General features: G+C 38.9%; 1 protein-coding gene across 1 annotated transcript in view; it reads left to right on the top strand.

The window, feature by feature from the left end:
* nherf1b (NHERF family PDZ scaffold protein 1b) overlaps positions 1-21659 on the top strand; it is a 27896-nt gene extending 6237 nt beyond the window's left edge. Inside the window, exons 2-6 of the mRNA XM_014006882.1 lie at positions 11605-11775; positions 13705-13858; positions 15884-15927; positions 20228-20350; positions 20438-21659. Of these exons, the coding sequence (XP_013862336.1) occupies positions 11605-11775; positions 13705-13858; positions 15884-15927; positions 20228-20350; positions 20438-20575 (630 nt within the window). The 3' untranslated portion in view covers positions 20576-21659. The remainder of the gene's footprint in view (positions 1-11604; positions 11776-13704; positions 13859-15883; positions 15928-20227; positions 20351-20437) is intronic.
* The last annotated feature ends 2601 nt before the right edge of the window (positions 21660-24260 follow it).

The following is a 24260-nucleotide window of genomic DNA, read 5'->3' as shown; positions in this document are numbered from 1 at the left end:
GTGTGTGTGTGTGTGTGTGTGTGTGTGTGTGTGTGTGTGTGTGTGTTTGTGTGTGTGTGTGTGTTTGTTAGCGTAAACAACTACATATCACCGCCAAGGATACCACACACACAGACACACACAGTCGAAGCATTGAGCAAGACATGAGGTAGACTTTGTGTCGAAGTGTTCTGCGTTTGTCACTTCTTTCCTCTAATCTACTTGTTCTTATAAAAGCTGCTAATTAAAGAGCTTGGAGCTGATAGTCATGCTGGACTTCTGAGCAGAAAGACATGTTTTCACTCAAATCAAGCAGTTGTGAGGGGAGATTCAGTCTGTTTGTATATTTAGCATCACACGTCTTGCATTCTCATTGGTTATTAAGAATTTAAAGGTACAGTCCAAACATTTCGGAAAAGGTTTATTTTTCACGAGGAGTGCACAGATACGAAAATTTTAGCCGATACCAGTATCCTATCAGGGGTAGACATAACCATTGTTTAGGTTGTCCGAGAYAACCTATTTTYGTTTCGGACAACCAGATCCTGTCTCCTGGTTGTCCGGTGGACAACCAAGCAAAAAAGACCTTAATTAAAGTCCTCTGTCGCGGGTGTTCGTCATTGTAAAAATGAACGGGAGATAAAACTTGGTAAATCCGAACAGAACTCTAAACTGTAACTTATAATAAGGTTATGTACACAGTATACTCCTATGTAAGTGAAAATGTTTGACCTATGAGCAGAAAGAAGCTTATGAATGTTGAACTCTATTTCAAAGAAGAGAATGAGGAAATTTTATTCATGCAGCTCCTGTCAACCTGGCTGACTGAGAACAATTATATATAATAAACTTTGTCTACAGAACAATATACTTGTTAAATTACAATTTACTTGAAATTCTTTTGGACAACCAAAATGTTTTGCGGACAACCAGGTTTTGTCAACGGACAACCTGAAAAATATCCTTATGTCTACCCCTGCCAATATAATTATTGCTGTTGGCCGATTTTCTGTCCGATAGTCGATATTTACTGATATTACATAAACACAAATTATTTATATACATCAGTGGTTCCCAACCCTGGTCCTCAAGTACCCCTATCCAGCATGTTTTACTTGTTTCCCTGCTCTTCAGCAGGTCTTCAGAAGATTGTTAATCACTCAGTCATTCAAACCAGGTGTGTCAAATCAGGGAAACATCTAAAACATGTAGTAAAGRAGTCCTTGAGGACCAGGGTTGAGAATCACTGCTTTAATACATGTTATCTGATTTATTATTTACAAATAAATTGCAAAGAATCAATGGCTTCCAGAGGCAATAAGAAAAAACATAAAACTAAGTCAATATTATATTTTGAAAATGTCTCATCAAGCTCAGAGAAGCTCTTSAGGTGTTGGTCAACATTTAAAGCAGTGATTTTTAGATGTTTCCCTGATTTGACACACCTGGTTTGAATGACTGAGTGATTAACAATCTTCTGAAGACCTGCTGAATAGCAGGGAAACAAGTAAAACCTGCTGGATAGAGGGTCCTTGAAGACCAGTGTTGGGAACCACTGGTATACATATACACACAAACACATTTGGGTCTTTTTTTAATACTGTAAATAAACAAGCAGACCTCTGACATAACTCTGTACTTCAGTTATTCCTGGCTGTGCTGCGTCACTAACACTATCATGATCAAACAGATTCTACTCGACCAAACATTTCGCCTCCCAAAACAGAAACACAAAGATAAAATGTGGGAAATCAATATCGGACGTTACGATCAGCCAAGTTTTATTTACCGGATCGATATTCTAAAAAATGATCAATATCGGCTGATACCGATGTTAATGCCAATATATCGTGCATCGCTATTCTTCATGAGTGACAGTAACCTTGCATTCCCATCTTCCTTTTTCAGGGTATTTCATCAAGCAAGTTGTAACAGTTTGGACTGCACAATGGATCAGTGGTTAGCACTGATGCCTCACAGCAGGAAGGTCCGGGGTACAATCCCCGTTTTGGACCTGCTTGGGTTCTTTGTTAAGTTTGCATGCTGTCCTCTTGTTTGTATGGGTTTTCTGTGGGTACACTAGTTTCCTTCCACGTACAAAAACATGCATGTTAGATTGCCTTCAGGCCCAGGCCTCCCTTGCAAAGAGAACTTTGATCGCAATGGGATTTACCTGGTTAAAAGAAGTAAATAAAACATTTTGTTTAAGGATTAGCTGGTGCTTGAGAGCCTCTGTTATTAGAACAGACGTAATCTTTGCTATGATTATTTGCATTAGAGGCCCTAATGACCACACCTACAGTAACAGGACGGTTCAGGGGAGAGTTGGCCCGAGCTCAGGCCTCAGGACGTTAGGGCTGGTTTCCTGTCATTGTTGTCGGTGGAGGATTCTCCCACCTCCTTCATCTTGGTTCTTTCCTAACCCGACTTGCAAGGAMTTGACTTGCAGCCCAGCAGGCACCACTGATGGGAGGACATCAGTCTCACTGTCTCTTTGCAATGAAAGCAACATCTATAGTCAGATTGGTGACAATAGACATTTAGTACTTTGTTCCAACAGCAGACTCTCAGTTGTGGCTCAAAGTAAACAGTTTGTCCGGTGGATGGTTGGCTGCGTTTTGGGAGTCTGGTTACTATCAAAGCTATTGTGACAAAGCCAGGTATTATTCACGGTAATGAAGTGCTGTCTGACAGGATCAGATGTACTCCATGATTCATTCTGACCAGCTGCACACCGTCACTTGGCGTTTGTTCAGACGCTTGGACGTGCGTTGCATTTATGTTTGCTTTGTGTGTGTGTTTTTTCATATCCATTCACGTACATGTATTGGTGTGGCCGTGTATAGTATTAGTGTGTAAGAACACAAAGCTATTATTACTGAAACTTTAAGGAAAATATGTAAGCACAGATTAATCGTGTTCAAAGAAATRCAATAAAACTAATTAGTAATGTTGGAACCTTTTGAAATTATTTTAGGATGTTTTCCTATTACACAGCAAGCAGCARAGTAAAGTCAGGAAATGAGCAGAGGAAGAAACGGGGGTAGGGCAACAAAGGTCCTCTCCTGGCCTTCAGTTGTTTACACAGTTTAAAGTCGATCTCTTTAACCCTCAGGCCGCCACAGCGAATCAGTATTAACTTTTCTTTTTTAGCAGCATGTTCACATTTTATCTAAATGTCAAACATTAATGAATAAATCCAGCAGGAAACAGTGGTCTGTTGTTATTGATCAGGGCTGTAATGAACACTGTCCCAAACAACGGAGCCGCTGTCCCTGCAGCCCAGGTCTCCGCGGCCCAGGTCAGAGTCGCAACCCGAACTCTCGCTGCGTGGGTGGGTCGGGTCGGTGGTGACTGGGTCCCATGGGATTCTGAACGGAGACTCTACAATGGCACATTCCACGCTCCCGCTTCACCAGGCTCACCACCCCAGTCGGACAATGARCTGCAGAGCCACCACGCCCTGCCTGGGAGTGGAGGGGGAAATAACTCCAGGATCACCCTAAAATAGACCCCCACACACACACACACACCCCACCATCAGCTCATATCCCTTCCACAGATTATTTCCCTGTACAACAAAACTACAAGTTTTACTCTAAAAGTGATTTTAGAGTCTACTGCTGATCAGTGTATGYTTGATTTCATGTCTATGACTTTTATTTTTAGAATTACCACCTTAAAATTGTAGGCCCCAGTCAGCTGGTTACATAAAAGTTTGCAATAAAATCTGTACAGTCTAATCCAATTGATTGAAGTCTTTGGTTCTCAAAACAGGACTTCTTCCTTAATYGGGTTTTTCTTAGTTTCAAACATCACACATCATCTGTTGTCATCCCAAAAGTAAAGGCTGATTAAATCTGACAGCATGACTCAGAGTATTGGCATGTTAGAATCAACCCATGTCCCCAAACCAGGAGGAACTGAGGTTTTTAAGTTGTTACRGTAAAACCACAATAAACGTGACGTGCCGTGCTTCCTTGTAGATAATTTCTGTTTGTTCTGCTTTCCGAGACCCCAAACTGCAGCATTCAGAGGCACAACTTCTATTTTTGGACATTACCGTTACATTTACCATTGTAGGATTAGACGATGAGCGAGGAACTTGTGTTTTGTTGGGCTCATTCAGGTTTTGCAGGGACAGGGGGTCAAAGACAGGAAGACTGGCTGAGGAGATAAAACTTGTTGACTTTTTGGTTTATGGTGGGATGGAGCAGGAACCAGCAGGCAGCTCAGGGCTGATCCTGGTGTTCTTTCAATGTAAAATCCGTTGATTTCAATTCATGTTAYTTTTGTAGCGCCGGTTCACATCAAAAGTCCTCTCATGGCAAATCATAAATCCAATTTAGATTCAGTTACACTCTCTTCAACTCTTATGGGTTCTACGCAGTACATTATGAAATACCAAGTTATCTAAAGAAGTAGACAGTTGGGCAAACTCGTATAGTGTTCAATTAATTGTCAGAAAAACTTGTGCATGTAGAAACATGAGGAAATGTTGTTAGCAGTAAGAAATCCTACATTAAATCTAACCATAGGATTTACCAAAAAGGAAGGTCTCAAGTCTTCGTTTTAAAAGTAGACATAAGTGTCAGCCTCATGATTAAAAATCTGAAGTTAACTCCRTAAGAGAGGAGCCTGACAACAGAAAGAAAAGCTCTTCCTATAATTTTAAAAACTATAGGAACCACAAGTAAAACTGCAGTCTGAAGGTGAAGATCTCTTATAAAGAGGGAGCCTAAAAAATGAAGACTGAGCAGAAGTTGAACAAATTTTCTAAAGTGATTGATGYCCTCAATAATCAGGACCAGTCTGTTTGGTCTTATCAGTGTCGGTATCCCTGCTGGGATGACTGATTACTTTTCTGTTTCCAGGCCTTGCCCCATAAAAAGGCACCTGTAATGGGAACCCTCAGCAGAACCTTTCTTTGGTGCCTTTTAAAAAGCCATTTTGTCCCATGCCCAAATAAAAGTCGGGGGGTGGGGGACAATAGGATGCTTTGTTCCCCCTCTTTTGACTTGTCTTGCAGCTGGTTCAATGATCCAACTTGAAATCCAACACCCCCATCCTGGCTGAGAAAGTGGTCCTCAAGAACACAGGAAAATTTGTGCTATAGTTTGAGAAAAGGGGGTTAAATCAAACTTTTATTGACTCCAACCTTGAGGATGTTAAAGTTTATCGAAGAAAACCCACACACGACAATCACAAGAACCACGAGTCACTGAGTAACCCAAGGGTTCCAGCAGCATGTCACCTCACTGGTGGTTGTTTATGGGGATCAAGGAGGAGAGGGAGTACAGGAGGAAAATACTAAATAACTGCTTTAGATGACAAATCTGCTGCAGTCAGAGTTCAGCTGTTAGGTCACTGCATGTCTGCTGTTTGGATACCAGAGGAGCTGCTAAAACACACACCAGAGTGGTGTCTGATGGCAAAATATCTCATGAATCACTGGACAGATGATCATCAGTTCTACAGATAATAGTAGTGAAGAGTTATCTCCATTACAGCATGGTGTCAAACTCAGTTACACAAGGGGGCCAAAATTCAAACCTCAATCCAAGCCAAGGGCCAGTTTCTGTCAATATTTATTTGAAAAAAAATCTAATTAATCATATAGAAAAATATAGATAAAGACCCATCAATAGCATTAATTTATTATGCTTTACTCTTTATCAAAAACCTTTAAATTTATTATTTCTTCGAGATACATTTAATCAAAATCCAACAAATCAGCTAAAGTAAGAAAACCCTCACTAACAATCTGTTTGACGTTAAAATAAGGCAATACAAAAAWAAATAAATAAAGTTGATTCTTGTTCCTCTTTCCACACTAAAAACAAAGATTACTGAAAAATTCACGCTTCATTTTCTTGGCTTTAAATACATGAATACATTAACAAAAAGAGAAACCATAAAACTATTTCACATTTAAAGCATTACCTTCAAGGTCAGATAAAATATAATCAAGGGACAGATTTGGCCCATGGGCCTTGACTTTGACACATGTGTATTATAGTAACAGTAACAGATATATTGGATGTGTTTTTTTTTTTCAGCCTGTGGTCACACATCAAACTGCTGGCCAAGTGAGAAAAATATCAATTATAAAGCCGGCTGAGTACAACACACACACACACGCACACACACACGCACACACGCATGCACACACACACACACACACACGTTTGTTTTTCTATCCTCGCAGGGACCTTGCATTGATCTCCTAAACCTAATCCCCCACCTACAATCGGCAGCTTTGGGCCCTACGAGGAGCATTAGGTCCCCGCAAGGCTGTGTTTTTTCTGGAAAATGGTCCTCACAATGTAGCAAAAACGTATCCACACACACACACACAGATTGCTTTTTTTCATGCCAGAGACTGAATTTTTTGCGGCTCTCTTCCATTGAACATTATCAGCAGGACAGGCTGGGGGTAAAATGACTGTTGGCTCAGTCACAGTTTAGTAATTATGATGAAGAATTATTTTAAAGACCATAAATTTTCCAATTAGTCAATCTGGTTTAGGACAAAACGAAGAAAACAAACTGCTTGTTTCAATGTAATGAACTTCAGTTACTAACATTTGACCCACTGATTTGATCCAGACTGTTTGTTTTATTTCTCAACAAGTTAAATAATTAACTAAGATGACTCAATTTTCAACCTGATGTGAACACTCTCCTATAAAAAACGTTACAAAAGGTAAGTTTTGCACTGTATGTTATGTTTTTTTTTTTTTTGCTATATCATATGATGTTTGTCACATCTTTCAGAGGTGATGTTTTTCAACATAAATTTAACCTTGAAATTGAAAACGTTTTTATTTTTTTACTTATTGTAAAAAAAACTTAACATTCATAATATTTCATGAGTCCACCCATCTTATTTCCATTGCTGCTTTTCACGTCTTGCCTATAAGTTAAACTTATCTAATCTCCCATATCTTCCTGAGGAAACCCAGAAATGGACTTTAAATAGAATCGCATCTTAAAAACAAAAATATTCAAACTATTCTCTCGCATTGTATGAAAATCTGCAGCAGACATAAAAGTCAGGCTGACAAAAATGAACTTTTGTGTCGGTGGAAACAATCATTATGCAATCCAGGCTCTGAGCAAACAGTTTGACTTTGCTTGTCCATTTTGTTAATAATGACTTCGGTTTGTTTACTATGARCTTAGTTGTAACTTTATCAGGTTAGTTGTGCTTGAAAGTTTATTAAAGTTTGAGTTYCAGTCAGAGCTGATGGTTTCCTGACTAATCCAAGTCAGACACGACTCCCGTTCAACTGTTTCTGACAGTTTATCCTCATGCAGACTGYCTTCATGAACGTGTGCGTTTGAGGCTGATTTCTCCTTCATGTTAGGAAGTTGAACTAGCAGAGGGAAGCAGACTGAGGGAAGATGTGTCAACAGTTCCTGCACTTCACTTCCTCTCCCCTCAGTGTCACAGAAAGTGTGYTCATTTCAAAACTTTTGCCTTTTTTTTTTAATTCTTGGACGTGTCTGTTTGCGCAATATCTCACGAACCGGTGGATGGATTTCAGTGAAATTTGCAATAAAGCTAAAATTTATCTTAGTCATCCCCAACACATAAGCACTAATAGATCGTGCAGTTTTTGAGGTTTGACAAAAGCAGCTATAACTCCATTATTTGTCAACACGAAACAATCGTAGCTGAAACCTCTGGCATGAAAAGAGGCAGGTGATATGCATTCCTTTAAAGCACATGTGTCAAACTTAAGGCCTGTGGGCCAAATGTGGCCTGCCACTGCATTTTATGTGGCCTGCGAGAGCTTCAAAGATGTATTAATGTTTTAAAATAAGCGTACRCTGCTTTAAGGACAGCATTGACCATAAACTACATCTCCCATRAYGCATGTTAATTATTTTAYCCRYAAACTGACAGCAGYCCAMCACTTRTTGGAGGTTCACAGGGTTCAAAAGTAGCCAGCAGCCATGAAATTCACCCTGTAAAATCTCMRTTTAGCTGGATTTTCACCTCCTACACTTGCTGTGTCCCTGTTGTACTGGGAAGTGGGAATTTTCCACTTACAAGTCAGGAACGCCTCTCCGGAAGGAATTCCTTGTCAGAGCAACACCCGACTTCCCAAGTTCAGAATTCAAGATGGCGGCTACTACTCGCCACAACTCAAGAATAATTAAAACTATCTTACTTTTACTTTTAATAGTATTTCTGAATATTTATTTCACATTTAGTCAGTCGTACATATAGTACCTTTCAGTGTTTATGAGAGAATGTGTTAAAATGCTGTTTCTATGCAAGAAATACCGTGTAGAGCTCAGGTATTGTTTGTTAGCGGTGCTCAGTTGTGCAAATGAGACGAGGAACGTGGCGTTTCGTGTTCAGTCAAAATCAAAACACAAGATGTCAAAGTTAATTACAAGTGGCATTTTCAGGGCCACCATAATGCTCATGTGGACCTTGGTGAAAAAAGAGTTTGACAGCCCCGCTTTAAAAAAAGGCTAGGCCTTTAATTTYACAATGCAAATTACAGCCTGTGACTTTGATCCTTTAAGGAAAAAGCATGAAAATGAAGTGTTTGAGTGAGTCAGATCTCACAGGGTTCTAACAGAAATRGAAAACTGCATGCAGATAAGACGGTGTCACGTTGCAAATAAAATTCAGGATTTTCACGACCCCTCTGTAGGCTTCATGTAACCGAAGAGCATCTGAGGAGGCATCAGAAGCAGATGATTCAATCTGTTTTCCTCCCACGTGTCCTTCACTCTCACAGGCTTTTATGGGTGTGAGAATCCAGCTAAAATAGATAAAATGTCAGCAAGAAGAACACAAACTCTGATCCAGGCCGAGCTGAAACTAACGCTCTGTTTAGTCACGGCACAGTTGGTTTGTTCGTTTCAATTTCAGTCTTTCTCAGAACGTTCTGCCGGACRCGGCCGTCCTCTGAAACGTTACGTTACACTTTGTTTTGTGTCAGATCTGAGCGGTGTGGCTTGTGTGCATTCAGCAGATTCCAAGATTACAGATGCAAACTCTCCCAGTYCTTATGCCTCGATTCTGAAGTAATCTTTGAAATAATACTTTATTTCTGCTAAATGCTGGGATTTGCTGCAGTCTTTGACTGATTGATTGAAAGATAAGTTATCTGTTTGGAGTCTGACCTGCCAGCTTGTTGAGGCCAAAGTGAAAAGGCTCATGGGAAAAACAACATCTGTATTCATTATTTGTCCAACTCTCTTGGCAGTAAAGACAAAATGCAGCGTSAAAGGTAGTTTGACTGAAATAACAGTTTGTTGGACTGTCCAACATTAGAGCTGTTATTTATTTGGATATTTTCTTATTTCATCCTCATATTTTTTTAATTAAAGGTGTTAATTATGATATTTATTAGTTTGGTTTTTCAGATTAGGAAATCCAGTCTTGCTTTGTAACCATTAGTTTTTTTCTTTTAATAAATCAAAACATAATAAACTAACTATTAGCCTAAACCCAGAAAGTTTGGAGTTAATTGACATGATTAGGTGGTTCAGATCATTTGAAGTGCATTTCTCAAAATGGTTTTAAACAGTTAATATCTTACCTGTTCTAGATAGCTTCCTAAACAACCTCAGTTTGGTTTATTTTATACTGGACTCACAAGCTAATGGCTAATCTGTGCAAGGCCAAGTCTAAAGTGGATTACTGCCATCTTTAAAYGATTCCAGTCTCAAAACTTTCATAGCAGTTTGTGTGAATATTGTTATATACGCCTTCATTTCTGCATTATGCTTTAAATCTGGGAAGTTATTCACCCATCTCGTTGACGATAAACCTGCACCGAATTTTTTTTTTTCTGTGAAACATGTAGGTTTTTTTTAAGAGTTATTCTTGTTATCTTTTATTGTGCTGGGACCTGAGTACATTTCATTCTGTCATATGCAAATGTAAATTGTGTTTTATCACTAACGTGTTGCCTCTGTGTCTATCCTTAGTTTCTGTTTCYGTCATGCTTTCACCAAATGTTACATATTTTTCACAAGGTCTCTGCGAATTTGCTTATCTTCTTCATTTTTGCAAAGATCCTCATTGTTTTCCTCTCTGGAAAAAAAAACATTGCCGTTATTGTTTCAGAAGTTTCACAACAAAATGAAAGTCTTAGCTTTTTTTGACACAAAGCCGCCCGCTTACGGGAAGCAACCTGTCAAAATAAAAGCCGTAACACACGACCATCTAGTGCAATGACTAGTCCTTACATACGTACCACGTTGATTTAATTTGCCTCCTGCATTGCAGGCCTTGCCATGTGGCCCATGTTTATTGTGATGACGATTTTCAAACAATATATTGAGCAGTTTTAACTGAAACTGTTGAAACTGGTGTTGCAGCTGGAAATCGTTCATCTTAGCCATTAGCTCATCAATATGATCAAAAATACACTCTGTTTCTTCAAACAGATTTTGATCAAAAATGTATCTACAGCAGGTAAGAAATTAATTGTTAATTAACCTTTCAAAAGACAGGATTTGTAAGTTGGCAACTTTCTGTGGTGAGCCTGGGGACGGTGGGGGATGCCACAGACGTTTGTGTTGATTAGACACAACTTTGGTCGTCTCTCTTAATATTTCTGGGAAGTGAAGTTTCCAGTTTAGAAAAATTTCCCTGCTGTAGCAATTCCTCTTTATTTATTCTGTTTCTCTTTCATTCAGCTCATTTAAAGCAGATCTTAACATTTCATTTTCTGTCAAACCTGAAAATGAAAAAAAAAATCCCTCTATTTCTTTGGTAAAAAGATAGTTTGGTGGATGTGGTGTAGATTGTCACTCATTTCTACACTGGAGCTGAGTTGTGAAAGAAAATGTTGCCTCAGGTATTAAAAGGTAAACACTTAATCCTTTTAGGCTCTTGTAATCAACCCATATTTTCTAGAGAAAAGCGAGCCATTCTCTCTGACTAACAATATTAATCCAGGTGCGTCATTGTGCGTTTAGTTGACTGAGGGCGGGAACACTCAGTGGCTCCAATGTGAAAAAAAGCAGCTTTAGTTGTGGAAAATAGCTCATCCTGACGCCAAACTTTGTTTTCACCTCTTTGATGACAAAACCATTCCAACCCTCTTTTTGCTAAATAAAGAAATTGCTTCATTTTGTACAGCGGAAAGGAGGTTTCTGCATTTTTTTCCTGGATTACAATATAGCTTGAAGTCTTCCTGCCATCCCCCGGAGCAGAAAGGGGACAGGGTGGGGGGGGGGCGGTCAGAGGTCAACACCCAGCTTCTATTGTCCTGAGAGCCACACCGGAACTGGTCCACAAAATCCTCCCTCAAACCTTCCCAACAGACTTACAGTCACCTCCAATCACAGAGACCCCACTTCCTTCCTGGCCTGGGATCACATAGGCTCCTCGCAGCAGCAGCTTACAGTTTTACAGTTAAAAACGCAGCGAGCTCAACACACCAGCATGCAGCGACCACCTGCATGTTCGCCCTCGGCTTCATATTTATGGTAAACGACTCTCAGGAGCTCTCGGTTATCTTTGTGCCTCTYGTTCTGCCCGAGCAGACGCCCATGGTGGAGGTAGCTCTGTTTGGATTTCTGTTTGTTTGTATGTTTGGAACCAGCTGTTCTAACTCAGGCCGCTAACGTTTTGTCTTCTTCCAGGAGGTGCGTGCCGAGCTGCGGCCGCGTCTCTGCGTGATCCAGCGTGGCCCCAACGGATATGGCTTCAACCTGCACAGCGAGCGGGCGCGGCCGGGCCAGTACATCCGTGCCGTGGATGAGGACTCTCCGGCAGAGGGGGCCGGCCTGCAGCCCAAGGACCGGATAGTACAGGTACTCCTAAGACCACGTGGGGCTGCGAGCCACTGATGGGTCAGTTATCAGATGGGATTAAAGGGCGAAGAGATACAAAGTGCTGAAATGAGAGAAACTGTGCAGAAGTCCACCTCTGGGCGTTTCCTGATCGGTCACTTCCGSTCCAGTCGGCCTCCGAGTCATTTTTCTTTTCTTCGACTAAAATAGAGGAGAATGGGGCGGTGTGGTGTGATCAGGCCTCGTGGAGATTTTTATTCATTCTCCTCGTTCATGTCTTCTTTTTTTAATAAATAATGAATCATGTTATATATAATCACACAGGACTTTATTTACCTTTTTTATTTAAATCTGTTTTTTTATTATTATTTTTGCTTTAAATTAAAAATCATGTCATGAAAAATATATTTTTATAAATATTTTTGTCTCTTATAGCACCGGGATCAGGTTTGAGAAATGTTAGGAAGAATATATCCTAAATTAACAGGGAATAAAGGGATAGTTCAAATCTTATCTGCTCATTGAGTAACCTCCATCTGAAGAAATAGTTTAATCATCGCCTCCCTGGCAAAAGGCAATAACGGCGATCATGCTTTTGCGTGTTTGTCTGTTAGCAAAATATCTCTTGAACCATTGATAGGTTTAAAGTAATTCTTGGATTTATGTTTACAAGTGATTAACTTTTGAAGTCAGTCTGATTCAAGATGGCTGCCACAGTCAGCTGACTTTAAAAAACACAAAACTGGATTTAAGTTTGTCATTTTTTACAGATTTGAAGCTAAAATTTGCTGTGTAGCTGTGAGTCATTCACAACACATACTCCAAGCACTACACAATGTGCAAGATAGTCGCCTATAACTGTTGGTGTCTGTTAGCAAAATATCACATGAACCACTGGATGCATTCGAATGATACTCCCAGAATATAAGGACTGTGTGTACGTTTTAGAGACAAACTGATTTAATGTGGCCGTGACAGATAATTAGAATAGACAAAAATTGCTGTTGTTCAGTCAGTTTATATGAAACTGGGCTCAAATTGTATGTGGTAGTAGCTGAGAGTCATCCCTAACATACACAGAGAAATAAGACCTGATATTATGTGAAGTCACGTGTAACGTTATCTTTAAATCATAACTTTGTCATTTCTCACATTGAAGGATTTTACTCTAAGACTGAAGAAACATTTGCCAAAAAGTTCCTTAAAGCTCTAAAGAAATCTGTATTTAGGAAGTTTCTGTGCAAAACGTGTGTAGAAATGTCAACGTGGAGCATGAACCGTGAAGAAACACATTCAAATCAACATTGATGGCTGACTTTGATAGTAAAAAAGAAAGAAAAAAAAAGAAAAGTGACCACCAGCTCTCACAAATCAAATAAAACAAAAACAAATTGAATCAGTGAAATGATTAGAAGCACGTTTTAAAGCCTCAAGTTGGCGTTTTCGGTCCCTGAGGAGGCCCCAGAGAGCCACACCGCCCCCTGAGGAGCAGAGGGGGGCTTTGTGAGGAGCAGACAGCCATTGTTGCTGCTGTTAACTGGCCAAGCAGCTTTTGTCTAGCTTCCTCTGCAGCTTAGACGTGCACATCCACCCTACGACCTAAACACACCCACACACACACACACGCACACACCCTTCAAGACATTTCTCACATGCTTTCCCATGGAGATTTTACACCAGGACAGTCAGCTGGTGCATGGCAGAGAGTTAAATGCAGCTGTCACAGCTTTGCTCCACTAATAAACTCAAGAAAATTAAAAAAAATAAACGTGACAAGGACAGGGGGAAAAAAACTTTGGAGAATGTTCAGGAATTTCTGCCTTTAGTTTTTTTTTTTTCAGGAGAAATCGGTCCCCTCATTTCTTCATAGGAAAAATTTGGTTTCATTTAGAAGAAATTCCAATTTTTCTACATTTTAAAAATATTATTCTAATTTTTTTTTCCTGTCAGGTGAACAGCCTTCCAGTGGAAGGGAAGACACATTCGCAGGTGGTCGCTGCCATTAAAGCTGGCGGGTCGGAGGTCCGGCTGCTGGTGGTGGACCCCGACACGGACGCCTTTTTCAAGAGGTGCAGGGTGTCCCCCACCCTCGAGCACCTCACCGGTGAGATTTCCCTCTCTTCTCGTCGACTGGCCAGGCGATCGACTGAAACGTCGGGTTCATGTTTATTCAGGAGCTGCAATGCTAATATTAAACACCGCGGGCCTCTTTTTGCTCTCTTGTTTCTAGGAAACAGTTGCAGAATTTAAACGTTTGTCAGTTTCTTGGCTCTGCCTCATTTTTTTTCTCGTCTGTCTCTTTTTTCCCCTGCTCTCTCTCCTTCGTTTATTTTTTCTGCTGAGGATCACAGACACTAAGCCACTTCCTGCTCCCCCATGATGTTGATGCCCTGCAGGGAAAGTTAATCTTTTAGACATAAATACAACAGATCAGACAGATCAGAGTCAGACTGCACTCTCTAACCAGGTTGTTTGTAAAGTTTAAAGGCTTAAGCCTGGAGCTGCTTTTGACCTGATACCGGAAATTAGCTTAAAAATAAAGTGAATTGAGTGAATTCTTTAAAACAGAATCATCTGATTATTTTAGCACAGCTATTACTTATCTGTCAGAGTCTTCGTTTTATTGTTTTTGTGACAAGCTGTTTTTTTCAAAGCCAGTAATTTACCCTGAACTGATACAGGAGAGATAACTTTGTTTTGCTGTCTTATCAGAAAAGAAAGGTTAGAAGTTCTGGGTGTTTTTGCATTTTCTTGTCCTGATAAACCTGACATTACCTTTRGGGGGAGCTGTAGTGAAGTTCTTAATGTAGTTTCGAAGCTGTTTTTTTTTTTTTTTATTCAGCCTGAGTTCAGTACCACCACTTTACCTGGAGAGACCACTAACAAAATCAAGTCAAGCGTTAAGCTAGAAAAGGTATGAAGGTGGATGTTTTTCCCACTGTACTTGTTCATTAATGGACACGAGTAGTTAAACACGCCCCAGAAATCATATGTGCTCAGGCTGCTACTACGAGTCTCAAAAAGGATAACATCTACAAAATACTTGTTTTAAGAAAAGATGGTTTAATTTTTTTAACTGTTTTGTATGGTTGAGTGGTTCCTGGAGGGTGGATCCTTCAAACCAAATGTGCAATAATCAGTGGGCTAAAGTAAAACAAGAAGCTAGTCTATGTCTTTTTTTACTGCAGTAAGTACAAATAGACTTGCTCTGAAATCTAAAAGACTCCATTTGATTTGTTCACTGTTCATGACCAACCTTAAAGCAATAGTTCAGATCTTTTGAAGTTCTGTGGAAAGCTTCTGAACAATGAATGTCTTACCTGCTGTAAGGTTAGCTCTTTGAATGTTCCCAGTTTGAAGAAATACAAATTTGACAAGCTAAGGGCTACTTTAAGCACAGTCTAAGCACTGTATTTATTGTCCAGCTCAGTTTAATCGGGTCAAAAGTGAACTCTATTTCTCCAAACTGAAGTTATCTACTACAGGTAAGATATTCATTATTCACAATCTTTTTGCTTGAACCTCGTGTAAAACTATGTTTTTTTATTGCTTTATGTGTGTTTGATCTTTATATTGATCAGAACATTTTGGCGCTAATAAAAGCAAAACATAAAGATATTAGTGTTGGTTTAGTATTTTCACCTTCTGGTTCAGGATTAGAAATAATAAAACAGACTTTCAGCCAGGTGTTTCCCAGGTAACTGCCCACTCAGAGGCCACCGGCCTCCGCTCGCTCCTCACGCACCGACACACACCACTGCAGCCCGACAGGCCCACACTTTGTTTGCTTTCCACGGCGCCCACTCAGACGTGGCCCCTCGGCTCCGAGCTGGAGCTGTTAGGACTCGGAGAGGCTCCTCTCAGAGTCAGAGACATAAAAACAACGAGGAGGAGAGGACTTAAATCCCCTCAGAACGACCAGCTTCTGTCTTCACTAGGGCTGTGAGAAAGATCAGGGGGACATGGAAGGTGAGGTTAAAGAGTTGAAGGAGCAGTAGACCCCATCTCGTGAAGGATAAAGGATAAATTTATTCATCAAGTCGACTCGTCGGTGAAGGGAAAGATGAGCTGCTAAGAGACGATGCTTTGGAGCCCATAAGTGACCGTGGTGTAACTTTGTCCTCCACAGGTCCACTGCCGGAGCCCATCGCTAACGGAGAGGTGGAAGAGAAGGTAAGCATCACCAGAAACAACATCTCAGAGCACACAGAGGTAGTGTTCGGGTTGAAAATCTGCTCTGGAACCGAGGCCAAGGTTTGAGCTTTGAAGATGATGAATCTCCCACAGAGGCCACTTCCCTCCTCACAGATCCAGCCTCTCCTTCCTGCCAGCAGCCAGGAGGACAATAATAGTTTGAGTACACCTACAACCTAAAAGGCACACAGCCTCTTTTTTTATGTTGTGTGGCACATCAGAGAAGTGAGTTATTAATCACAGACGTGTATTTCCTGCTATTGTTGATCCTTTAGAGGCTCATTGTGTTTGGAAGCTCCACCCAATGAGTTTTCCATTAATCTCTGAACAACTTCAAATATACTAAACCTAAAAACACTCACAATTAATAAAGTTACATAATACGACATTAATGGTGTCTCGTGTATTTAAAGTGAAAGTTACTTTTTGTGCGACTTTGATCCAAATGATAAAATGAGGCACTTTTAGGTTTAAACGATGAGTCTGTTTTATTAGAAGGAATAAACATTCATGATGTTGTAAAAGTTTTAGGGGAGAAGACAGTTTTGTTCAGTGTTATCACACAACTGGGTTAATTCTTCCACTAAACAGGCATAAAACTCAAGATAATATGCAGCTAGGTGCTTGTTTTGGTCACAGTGTGCGATGATTCTCATGTAATTTATAATAGAGACTTTGCTATTGATGGTAAATGATTAATTATTAGGATATTTTAACGATATTAGCCTCAGTATCGTAAATCTCCAAACTACCGTTTTTAAGGTTGTAGCAGAACAACTGAAATGCTTTTTAAAGGGAAATGATGTTATGGATAGTTTTCAGTCTGTTTTTTTTTTAGCAAATTGCACTCTGCAGAAACAGCGTTTAGTGGCTTGTTGATGGGAGCAGACTCTGGAAACTACACTGTGCTAGTTTTATTAAACTTAACATCAGCCTTACTGTGGATCACTCTGACTGAGAGATTTGTTTGTGTTTGTGTCAAACTGGTTTACTTTCTATTTATCTAGAAGATCTTTTACTGTTTTTTCTGAATCAGGTTTCCTCTGATCTAACTCCGCTGTCTTGTGGTGTACCCCAAGGTCCAGTTTTGGGCCCGATGCTCTTTTAACTGTTTTTATACCCTAAAACATTGCAGTAATGTTTGACATCATCTTTATGAAACAATACTGAGACTCTTATTGCCCCTGATGATAAAACTTCTGTAATCAGCTTTTAAAACTCAAAAAATCTGAATGTCTTTGGCAGTTTATCGTCTTTCGACAGTTGTTGTAAAACGTTAATACGTAACTGCTTTTATAATATAAAAAATATTTTGAAGCTGAGATCTTTTGTGTCACAAAAGGAATGAGAGATGATTGTCCACGCGTTTATTTCTTGTTGAGATTATTGTAACAGCCTTTTCACTTGGCACGCCTTCAGCCTATAGAACACTGCAGTGGGGTTATTAACTAAGACCAACAGAAGCGCCCACATGACTCCTGCACATGCTCCCTGTGCATTTGAGGAATCATTTTAAAATTTTGGTTTTAACTTTTAGGGAACTTCACGGTCAGGCTCTCAAATACATGTTGGACCTTCTGAAGCCTTTCTGTCCATCCAGGACTTTGAGATCTTCAAATCAAATGATGGTGGTGGCACCTCAAACCCATTATAAACCCCATGAAGAACAAATCCGTTCTTCAAAAAATTTACATTGTTCAAAAAATACTTTTATTAAGTTTCATTTTCTGTTTTTTAAAATGTTCTTGTTTTTATTAATTTTTTGTCATTTTTAGTCAAATAAATYTTCTTTACTTACGTAAAATATATTAGAAAGTACTGCATTTGTAAAGGCTTGATTATTTTTACTAGTTAGTTAAAATGACATAAAATAATACATTTAGTGACCTTTAAGTCATTAAATGTGACTTTTGTAGTGTTTTTTTCCACCTGATTCTCACTATCTTCCATTGACTAAAATCTGCATTTGTTTGTTGCTACTGAGTCATCATTCTAAGAAAAGGTTTTTAGGACTATAGGGCGACTATTTTCATGTAAATACACCAGTCTTTGATCATATTTGGTGATTTTGATTCACATAAATTTAAAAGGAACTATTGTATTTATGCTCGCTGCTGAGCTTTTGTCCAGAGAACAAGGCCGACAGGCTCGACTGTGTGTTTATCAGTTCCACGCATTGTTGTGTAACCGTTATTAAAGAGCGCAGAGGGGCGGAGGTGGAGAGGGAGGTCAAGGAAAAGTTGCTTGTCAGGTTAAAAAAAAGAAAAGAAAAAAATCTGACCCGCTGACAGGTTTTACAAGTTTTATGTTCAATGAAGCAGAAAGGCAAAGGCTGATCGTCACGCTCCAGGAGGCTTTTGTTGCCAATTGTGTCCAAATACTCAAGTTTCTTTCTTTTCTTTTTCAATTAAATTCTCTATTTTTCGTGGCAGTTTTGGAAAAAATTAAAATAGTAAAAGTTTATAATTGTTTTCCCCATTTTTGAGTGAAAAAAATGGAATTTTTAAGCAAATGGTGGAAACATGACTTGGCACATTAGGTGGCGAGCACCGAGGTTTCTTGTAGTTGGTCAGAAGCACCACTCAGAAGGGACTTTGGGCCACTCCTCTTTATAAAAACTTTCAAAGTCCTTCAGGTTTCTATGCCGCTGCCCCTCCACAGAGTTTCTTTAGCAGCACTTCTTAAATCTGGGGTCAGGACCTCACTCTGGGTCTTGAATAACCGAATGTTGGGTCGTAAAATGATCTCCAGAAATCAAACCCAATGAAAACAACTGATGAGAGCTTGTGAAGGGAGAGGGTTAGAGAAGGTAAATCTGTGGTTGGAAGGTCACTGGTTGGTTGAACTCTTTGGACTGACAACAACAGTGTCATTGGAAACCCACTCCGGGCCCTTGAGCAAGGACCTTAACCTCTAAGTGCCTGAAATGGCCCTCTACTCCACATGAGATCATGTGCAATGGGAAAAAGGCAGATATCCTCGCTAAGGCACAATAAGCTTTTTTTTTCTTATAGCTGATACAAAATGAGAACAGAAGTCATGAATGAGCATAATTAGTGAATTATGTGAGGTTGTTTGTTTTATCTTTTATTTGAGCAGTTTGTTAGAAATAAAGACACTGTTTGGATTTGTTTTTACCCGAAGATAAAAAAAAAACAGTTTAGGAACCACTAATTAATAGAACTGAGGTCTGTATTTAACGTATTGTTTTCTTTAGACACTCATTTATAGCCTTGATAAGTTTGAGGTCATTATTCGGCTGAAGGACTCATCCATGTCCAAGATTTTACAGTACAGGGTCCCAACCTAATTTAACTATAAAGCTCCCATGTCTGTGCTTTACTGTCAGAATCTATGATGCCAAAGATTTCCATGCTGGTATGAAGTTTAGACATTCTCATCAACTCTAGTTATTTTAAATAAAAATGTACTGGTTTTTATACCACACTCCTGTTCTTTTATGAAATAATTAGTTCAGTGGACAAGTCTGAGTGACGTTTATTGTCCTCTAAATGAAGCGTATTCAATCCTGGTCCTCTAGGGCTGCTGTGTTTTAAATGATTTCCTTGCTCCTGCCTGGGTCAGTGATTAAATAGCCTCTACAAGTTCTGCAGAAGCTTGTTAATCACCCATTGATTCAAATCAGGTGTGCTGGAGCAGGGAAACCGCTAAACCCCTCCCAGTCCTCAAGTACCCCTATCCAGCATGTTTTACTTGTTTCCCTGCTCTTCAGCAGGTCTTCAGAAGATTGTTAATCACTCATTCATTCAAACAAGGCGTGTCAAATCAGGAAATCACTGCTTTAAATGTTGACCAACACCTCAAGAGCTTTTCTGAACCTGATGAGACATTTTCAAAATATAGTATTCACTCAGTTTTATATTTATTTAGTATTGCCTCTGGAAGCCATTGATTCTTTGCCATTTTTTTGTAAATAATAATTCAGATAACATGTATTAAAGCAATGATTCTCAACCCTAGTCCTCAAGGACCCCTATCCTGCATGTTTAGATGTTTCCCTGATTTGACACACCTGGTTTGAATGACTGAGTGATTAACAATCTTCTGAAGACCTGCTGAATAGCAGGGAAACAAGTAAAACATGCTGGATGGGGGTACTTGAGGACCAGGATTGAGAACCACTGTTTTAGAACATCAGAAATCCCAAACTGCCCCCATGTGGTGAAGTCAGACACTGCCTGAGAAATGTCTCTGCTTCTTAACGTGTGTGATCATATAATCTCGTAATTTGACCGGATGTTGATGTTTGTGTTTTCAGGTGAACGGCAGCAGGGATCTGAAGGGGAGACAGAGGAACTCCAAGGTGTCGGTCAGTCCTTCGCCCTCCAACGCCTCCTCCAACGCCTCATTCACGACCCCGACCACCAGCACCCCGCCGGAGGTGCGCCATTTTAATTTTAATTTTTTTGTGTGCTCTTGTAGAAACAGGCTGATTTTCTCACTATTTTATTTTAATTAATTTTTTCAGGGTCTGCTCACAGACACCATCCCAGCTCTGAACCTCACCCTGCAGCAGGTCAAAGAGCTCACCCACCAGAAGCGCACCAACAAGAGGGCCCCTCCCATGGACTGGACCAAGAAGAACGAGCTCTTCAGCAACCTATAGAGCCCTTCACTCCGCCCGACACACACACACACAGAGACAGTCACACACATCTTTATTTCCTTCCAAAAGACATCAGAGAGTCCTATTTTATTATGAGGATTTACAAAAGAGGAAGTTATTGCTGTAAAATATAGTATTCTACTTATTGTTAGAACTCACATTTTATATTGTTTATTGGGCTACTAACCAGATAGATGCCAATGAAATAGTTACCTATATCCTACGTTAAAGTGTTTAATTTTTGGAGTGTTTGTTTTTGTGTGTGTGTAGATTTGTCAGGAGACCCGGCTCAGTCAAAACAGAAGTAGTTAAAAAAAAAATTCAGAAACCAAAGTGTAAAAAAAAAAATACAAAAAGATCAGTCAGACAATCAATTTGTTTCTTGTTTATCCATTTTAGGTTTTTAGATATAATGTTGAATAAAGGCATAAATCCACTGTCATTTTTCACCATTAATTTTTTTTTCTTTTTCATTTTCCTTTTTTTTAAATGAAACTCTAAATTTCTATATGTCATGTTTGAATAATTTCACCAATTTGCTGTCTTAATGTCATTTAATGTGATTGTCCTGTTTTGGGAAGTATGGTGTAAAACTAGAAATGCCCATGTTTTAAAATGCATTCTTGTTCAATATACTGTATGTAAATATATATCATGTACTGTGTATACTTTATGATATAGCGCCATTCATCCAGATTTTATCCATTCTTTATTAAATGTGAACCACATTGTGTAATGTGTAAACTACATGTATTTCCCCGTCTTTATTCAGTACTGGAACCATTTTTGGCTGCTTGGATGGCAGGTTTTGACATCCTGAGGTTTTTATAGCTCTGACAGAAACAAATATGTGAGTTTTTTTGTATTTCTGTCAATGTTTGAAGGAGCAGATCACCACAGGGATTGATGTTTTGGGAGATTTTTGTGAAAAATGTGGAGAATTGATCAAACTGAATGATTGAGGAAAGAAGAAGAAAGGGTTTCTGTAGTTACTGGGAGCAATAAGCGTTTTTTGTTCTGTAATGCACCAGCGTGGCAATATTATTATGTTATCTGAGAATAAATAAAATGAATCTCAAACGCAGCTGTAGTGTTTACTTTTTAAATTGGAGGTGTGGCATATAAAAATCTATCTCTGTAAAAGTCATTTTACCTTATCATAAATTAAACTGAATTATAATTTATTGTTTGCCTTTTTTAGGTTGTTTCTGTTTGTAGGTTTGTATGAAAATTTGATTATGTTTTCAGGTCACATCCACTCAAACAGAGGATGTAAGGGAAGACCACATGAGCATTATGGTGGCCCTAAAGGGCCAGTTGTAATTCACTTCAACTTTTTGTGTTTAACTTCAGCTAAACATGAAACATCACTACAGCATTCACAAATCATTACTACAGCTGAGCACCGATTACAGACAACTGAGCTCTACTTGGTATTTCCTGTATAGAAACAGCGATTTAATAGGTCCTCTTATAAACACTAAAAAATACTACGTGTACAACAGGCTAAATGTGAAATCAATTATACCAAAATACTATTAAAATATTTTTAAACTAGAAGCACTTGGAGAGTGCAAACCTCCACCAAGACCAATTTCCCCCATCCTGTAATAGAGTTAATGCACAAAAGCAGAGATGAAATCACATTTGCCGAATAAGTTCTGAGTTGACGTAGTGAACATTTAAGCAGGCAGTATGCACGGGATTTATTCTCGGTGGAGTCCAATGTGAAAAAAAAAAGTCAGACTCGTCACCCGACGTTATTCATCGTCAAACTGGTGTCGGATTAAGCTCCTAAGTTTTCATCAGTCACATTTCACCATGTAAAACGTCTGTTTTATCCCCTTGTATGAGTTTGTAATGGTTTGACTCTTTTTATAAAGTGCTTCCTGGCTCCCCCCCGTCTCCAAACTTTGAGGCCCAGCAGCTCTCTGTTTACAAGCCTAGTAGCGAGAAACTGTTTTGATTGGTTGTTTCGGAAAGGTGTGTTTGAGGAAATGGGAAAAATAGTTTTCATGGTGCAGTCATGCACTTCCTGGTCACAAAACGTTCTCTAAATGCGCACCAAATGTGTAAAAATGTGCACATTATGGCAAAAATTATTCATCATTAAATGTGGTTTAACATTACTTTTATAAATTTTGAAGTCCGTGCTGTCCAATCAGCTCCCTGTTTTTTACAGAAGCCCTGTGAAAGCATCACAGCTTTGCCTATAAAGAAAAAAATTCCTGTATCTGCATCATGATCCGGAACATCACCAAAATGTAATGGTGTGTTCCTTGGCCCAGTATCCACATGTGTTAAAAATGTCATGTCAATTCGTCCACAAGTTTTTGAGTAATGTTGTCCACAGACAGAACGACAGACAGACAGACATACGCGGCCGAAAACATTACCTCCTTGACGTGTAAATACAATTCCTAGCATGGTGATTTCACATAGCAAAGTTTGCCAGCTGCTGCCTACTGTTGAACCCCGTGCAGCTCCACCTAGTGGTGGGATGCCTCCCTTTCACAGGTAAAATAATCAACATGAAATATGGATGGTGTAGTTCACGGTTAATGCTGGCTTTAAAGCAGAAATAGTTTTTTTTAAAAGACATTAAAACATCTTTGATGCTCTTGCAAAATTCTGTGGCGAGACACATTTGGCCCGCGGGCCTTAAGTTTGACACGTGTGTTAGAGGAAATAAAATAACCTTCTGAAAATGTATTCTATTTTATTAAATACTCTTTAGAGGTCTACAAAGTACCTGAAAAAAATAACTAAGTAAAAATAAAATTGTATGAACAGAAAATGACTTTGGTAAAAATAAATTTGACTGATGAGAAAACTAAATTAAAAGTCATAAAACTGTTCACAAAATTAGGGAAAGTAAAAGTAAAAGTACTTTTACACACTCTAAGAAATAAACAGTTGAATTTACTGAAACAAACTGGCTCCACTAAGTCAGGTTGAGTAAATTGAACAATAAATGTGTATTATTTGCTCAATTTACTCAACTAGGCTCAGTGAAGCCAGTTGACTTGACTTTGTTGAGTAAATTCAACACTTCATTTTTTTAGAGCGCACAAACAACACCTTTCATGATGAGTTTGAACATATTTAATTTTGTAACGAGGTGTTACGTTTTAAAGTAAAGAAATAAAAGTATTATTTTTAGCTTTAAAATGTAACAAAATAAAAGTAAAAGTAGCGATTTAAGAATAATTGGAAAAAAAATCCTCAAACAACWGCTTAAGTACTGTAACAAAGTAAATGTACTTAGTTACTATAAACCTCTCCTCTTTGTTTTTAATTTGATTTAAAAAACAACACACAGATTTAAATATTMTTATGTCACTTAAAGTAGGGTTTGTAAAAATAACATTGTTCTGTAAACAAGTTATGAGACCATGTGATCAAATTGCAACAGATTTACTGTAATGTTTTATCTGACAGTAATTTTCAATAACAACCTTAAAATGAAACTTGAATATAAAAAAACTCCATTAAACTGTGTAACAAGTAGCTGATGAATCCTCTCAGAAATAAAGTTTTTCTCCAAAGTGAGGTTTAAACAGCAACCTGCAACAGGTAAGATGTTGATTGTTTGTTACCCTACTGTAAAAAAACAGAACTACCACCTAACCTTCTGTCAGTCTATTAGAGCCTAATCAGATTTTTATTTGAATCAGTTCCTCTT

Source organism: Austrofundulus limnaeus, unplaced genomic scaffold (genome assembly GCF_001266775.1).
Source record: "Austrofundulus limnaeus strain Quisiro unplaced genomic scaffold, Austrofundulus_limnaeus-1.0 Scaffold38, whole genome shotgun sequence".
NCBI lineage: Eukaryota > Metazoa > Chordata > Actinopteri > Cyprinodontiformes > Rivulidae > Austrofundulus > Austrofundulus limnaeus.
Note: the sequence above shows the minus strand (reverse complement) of the source record. Positions and strands in the feature narration are given on the sequence as shown.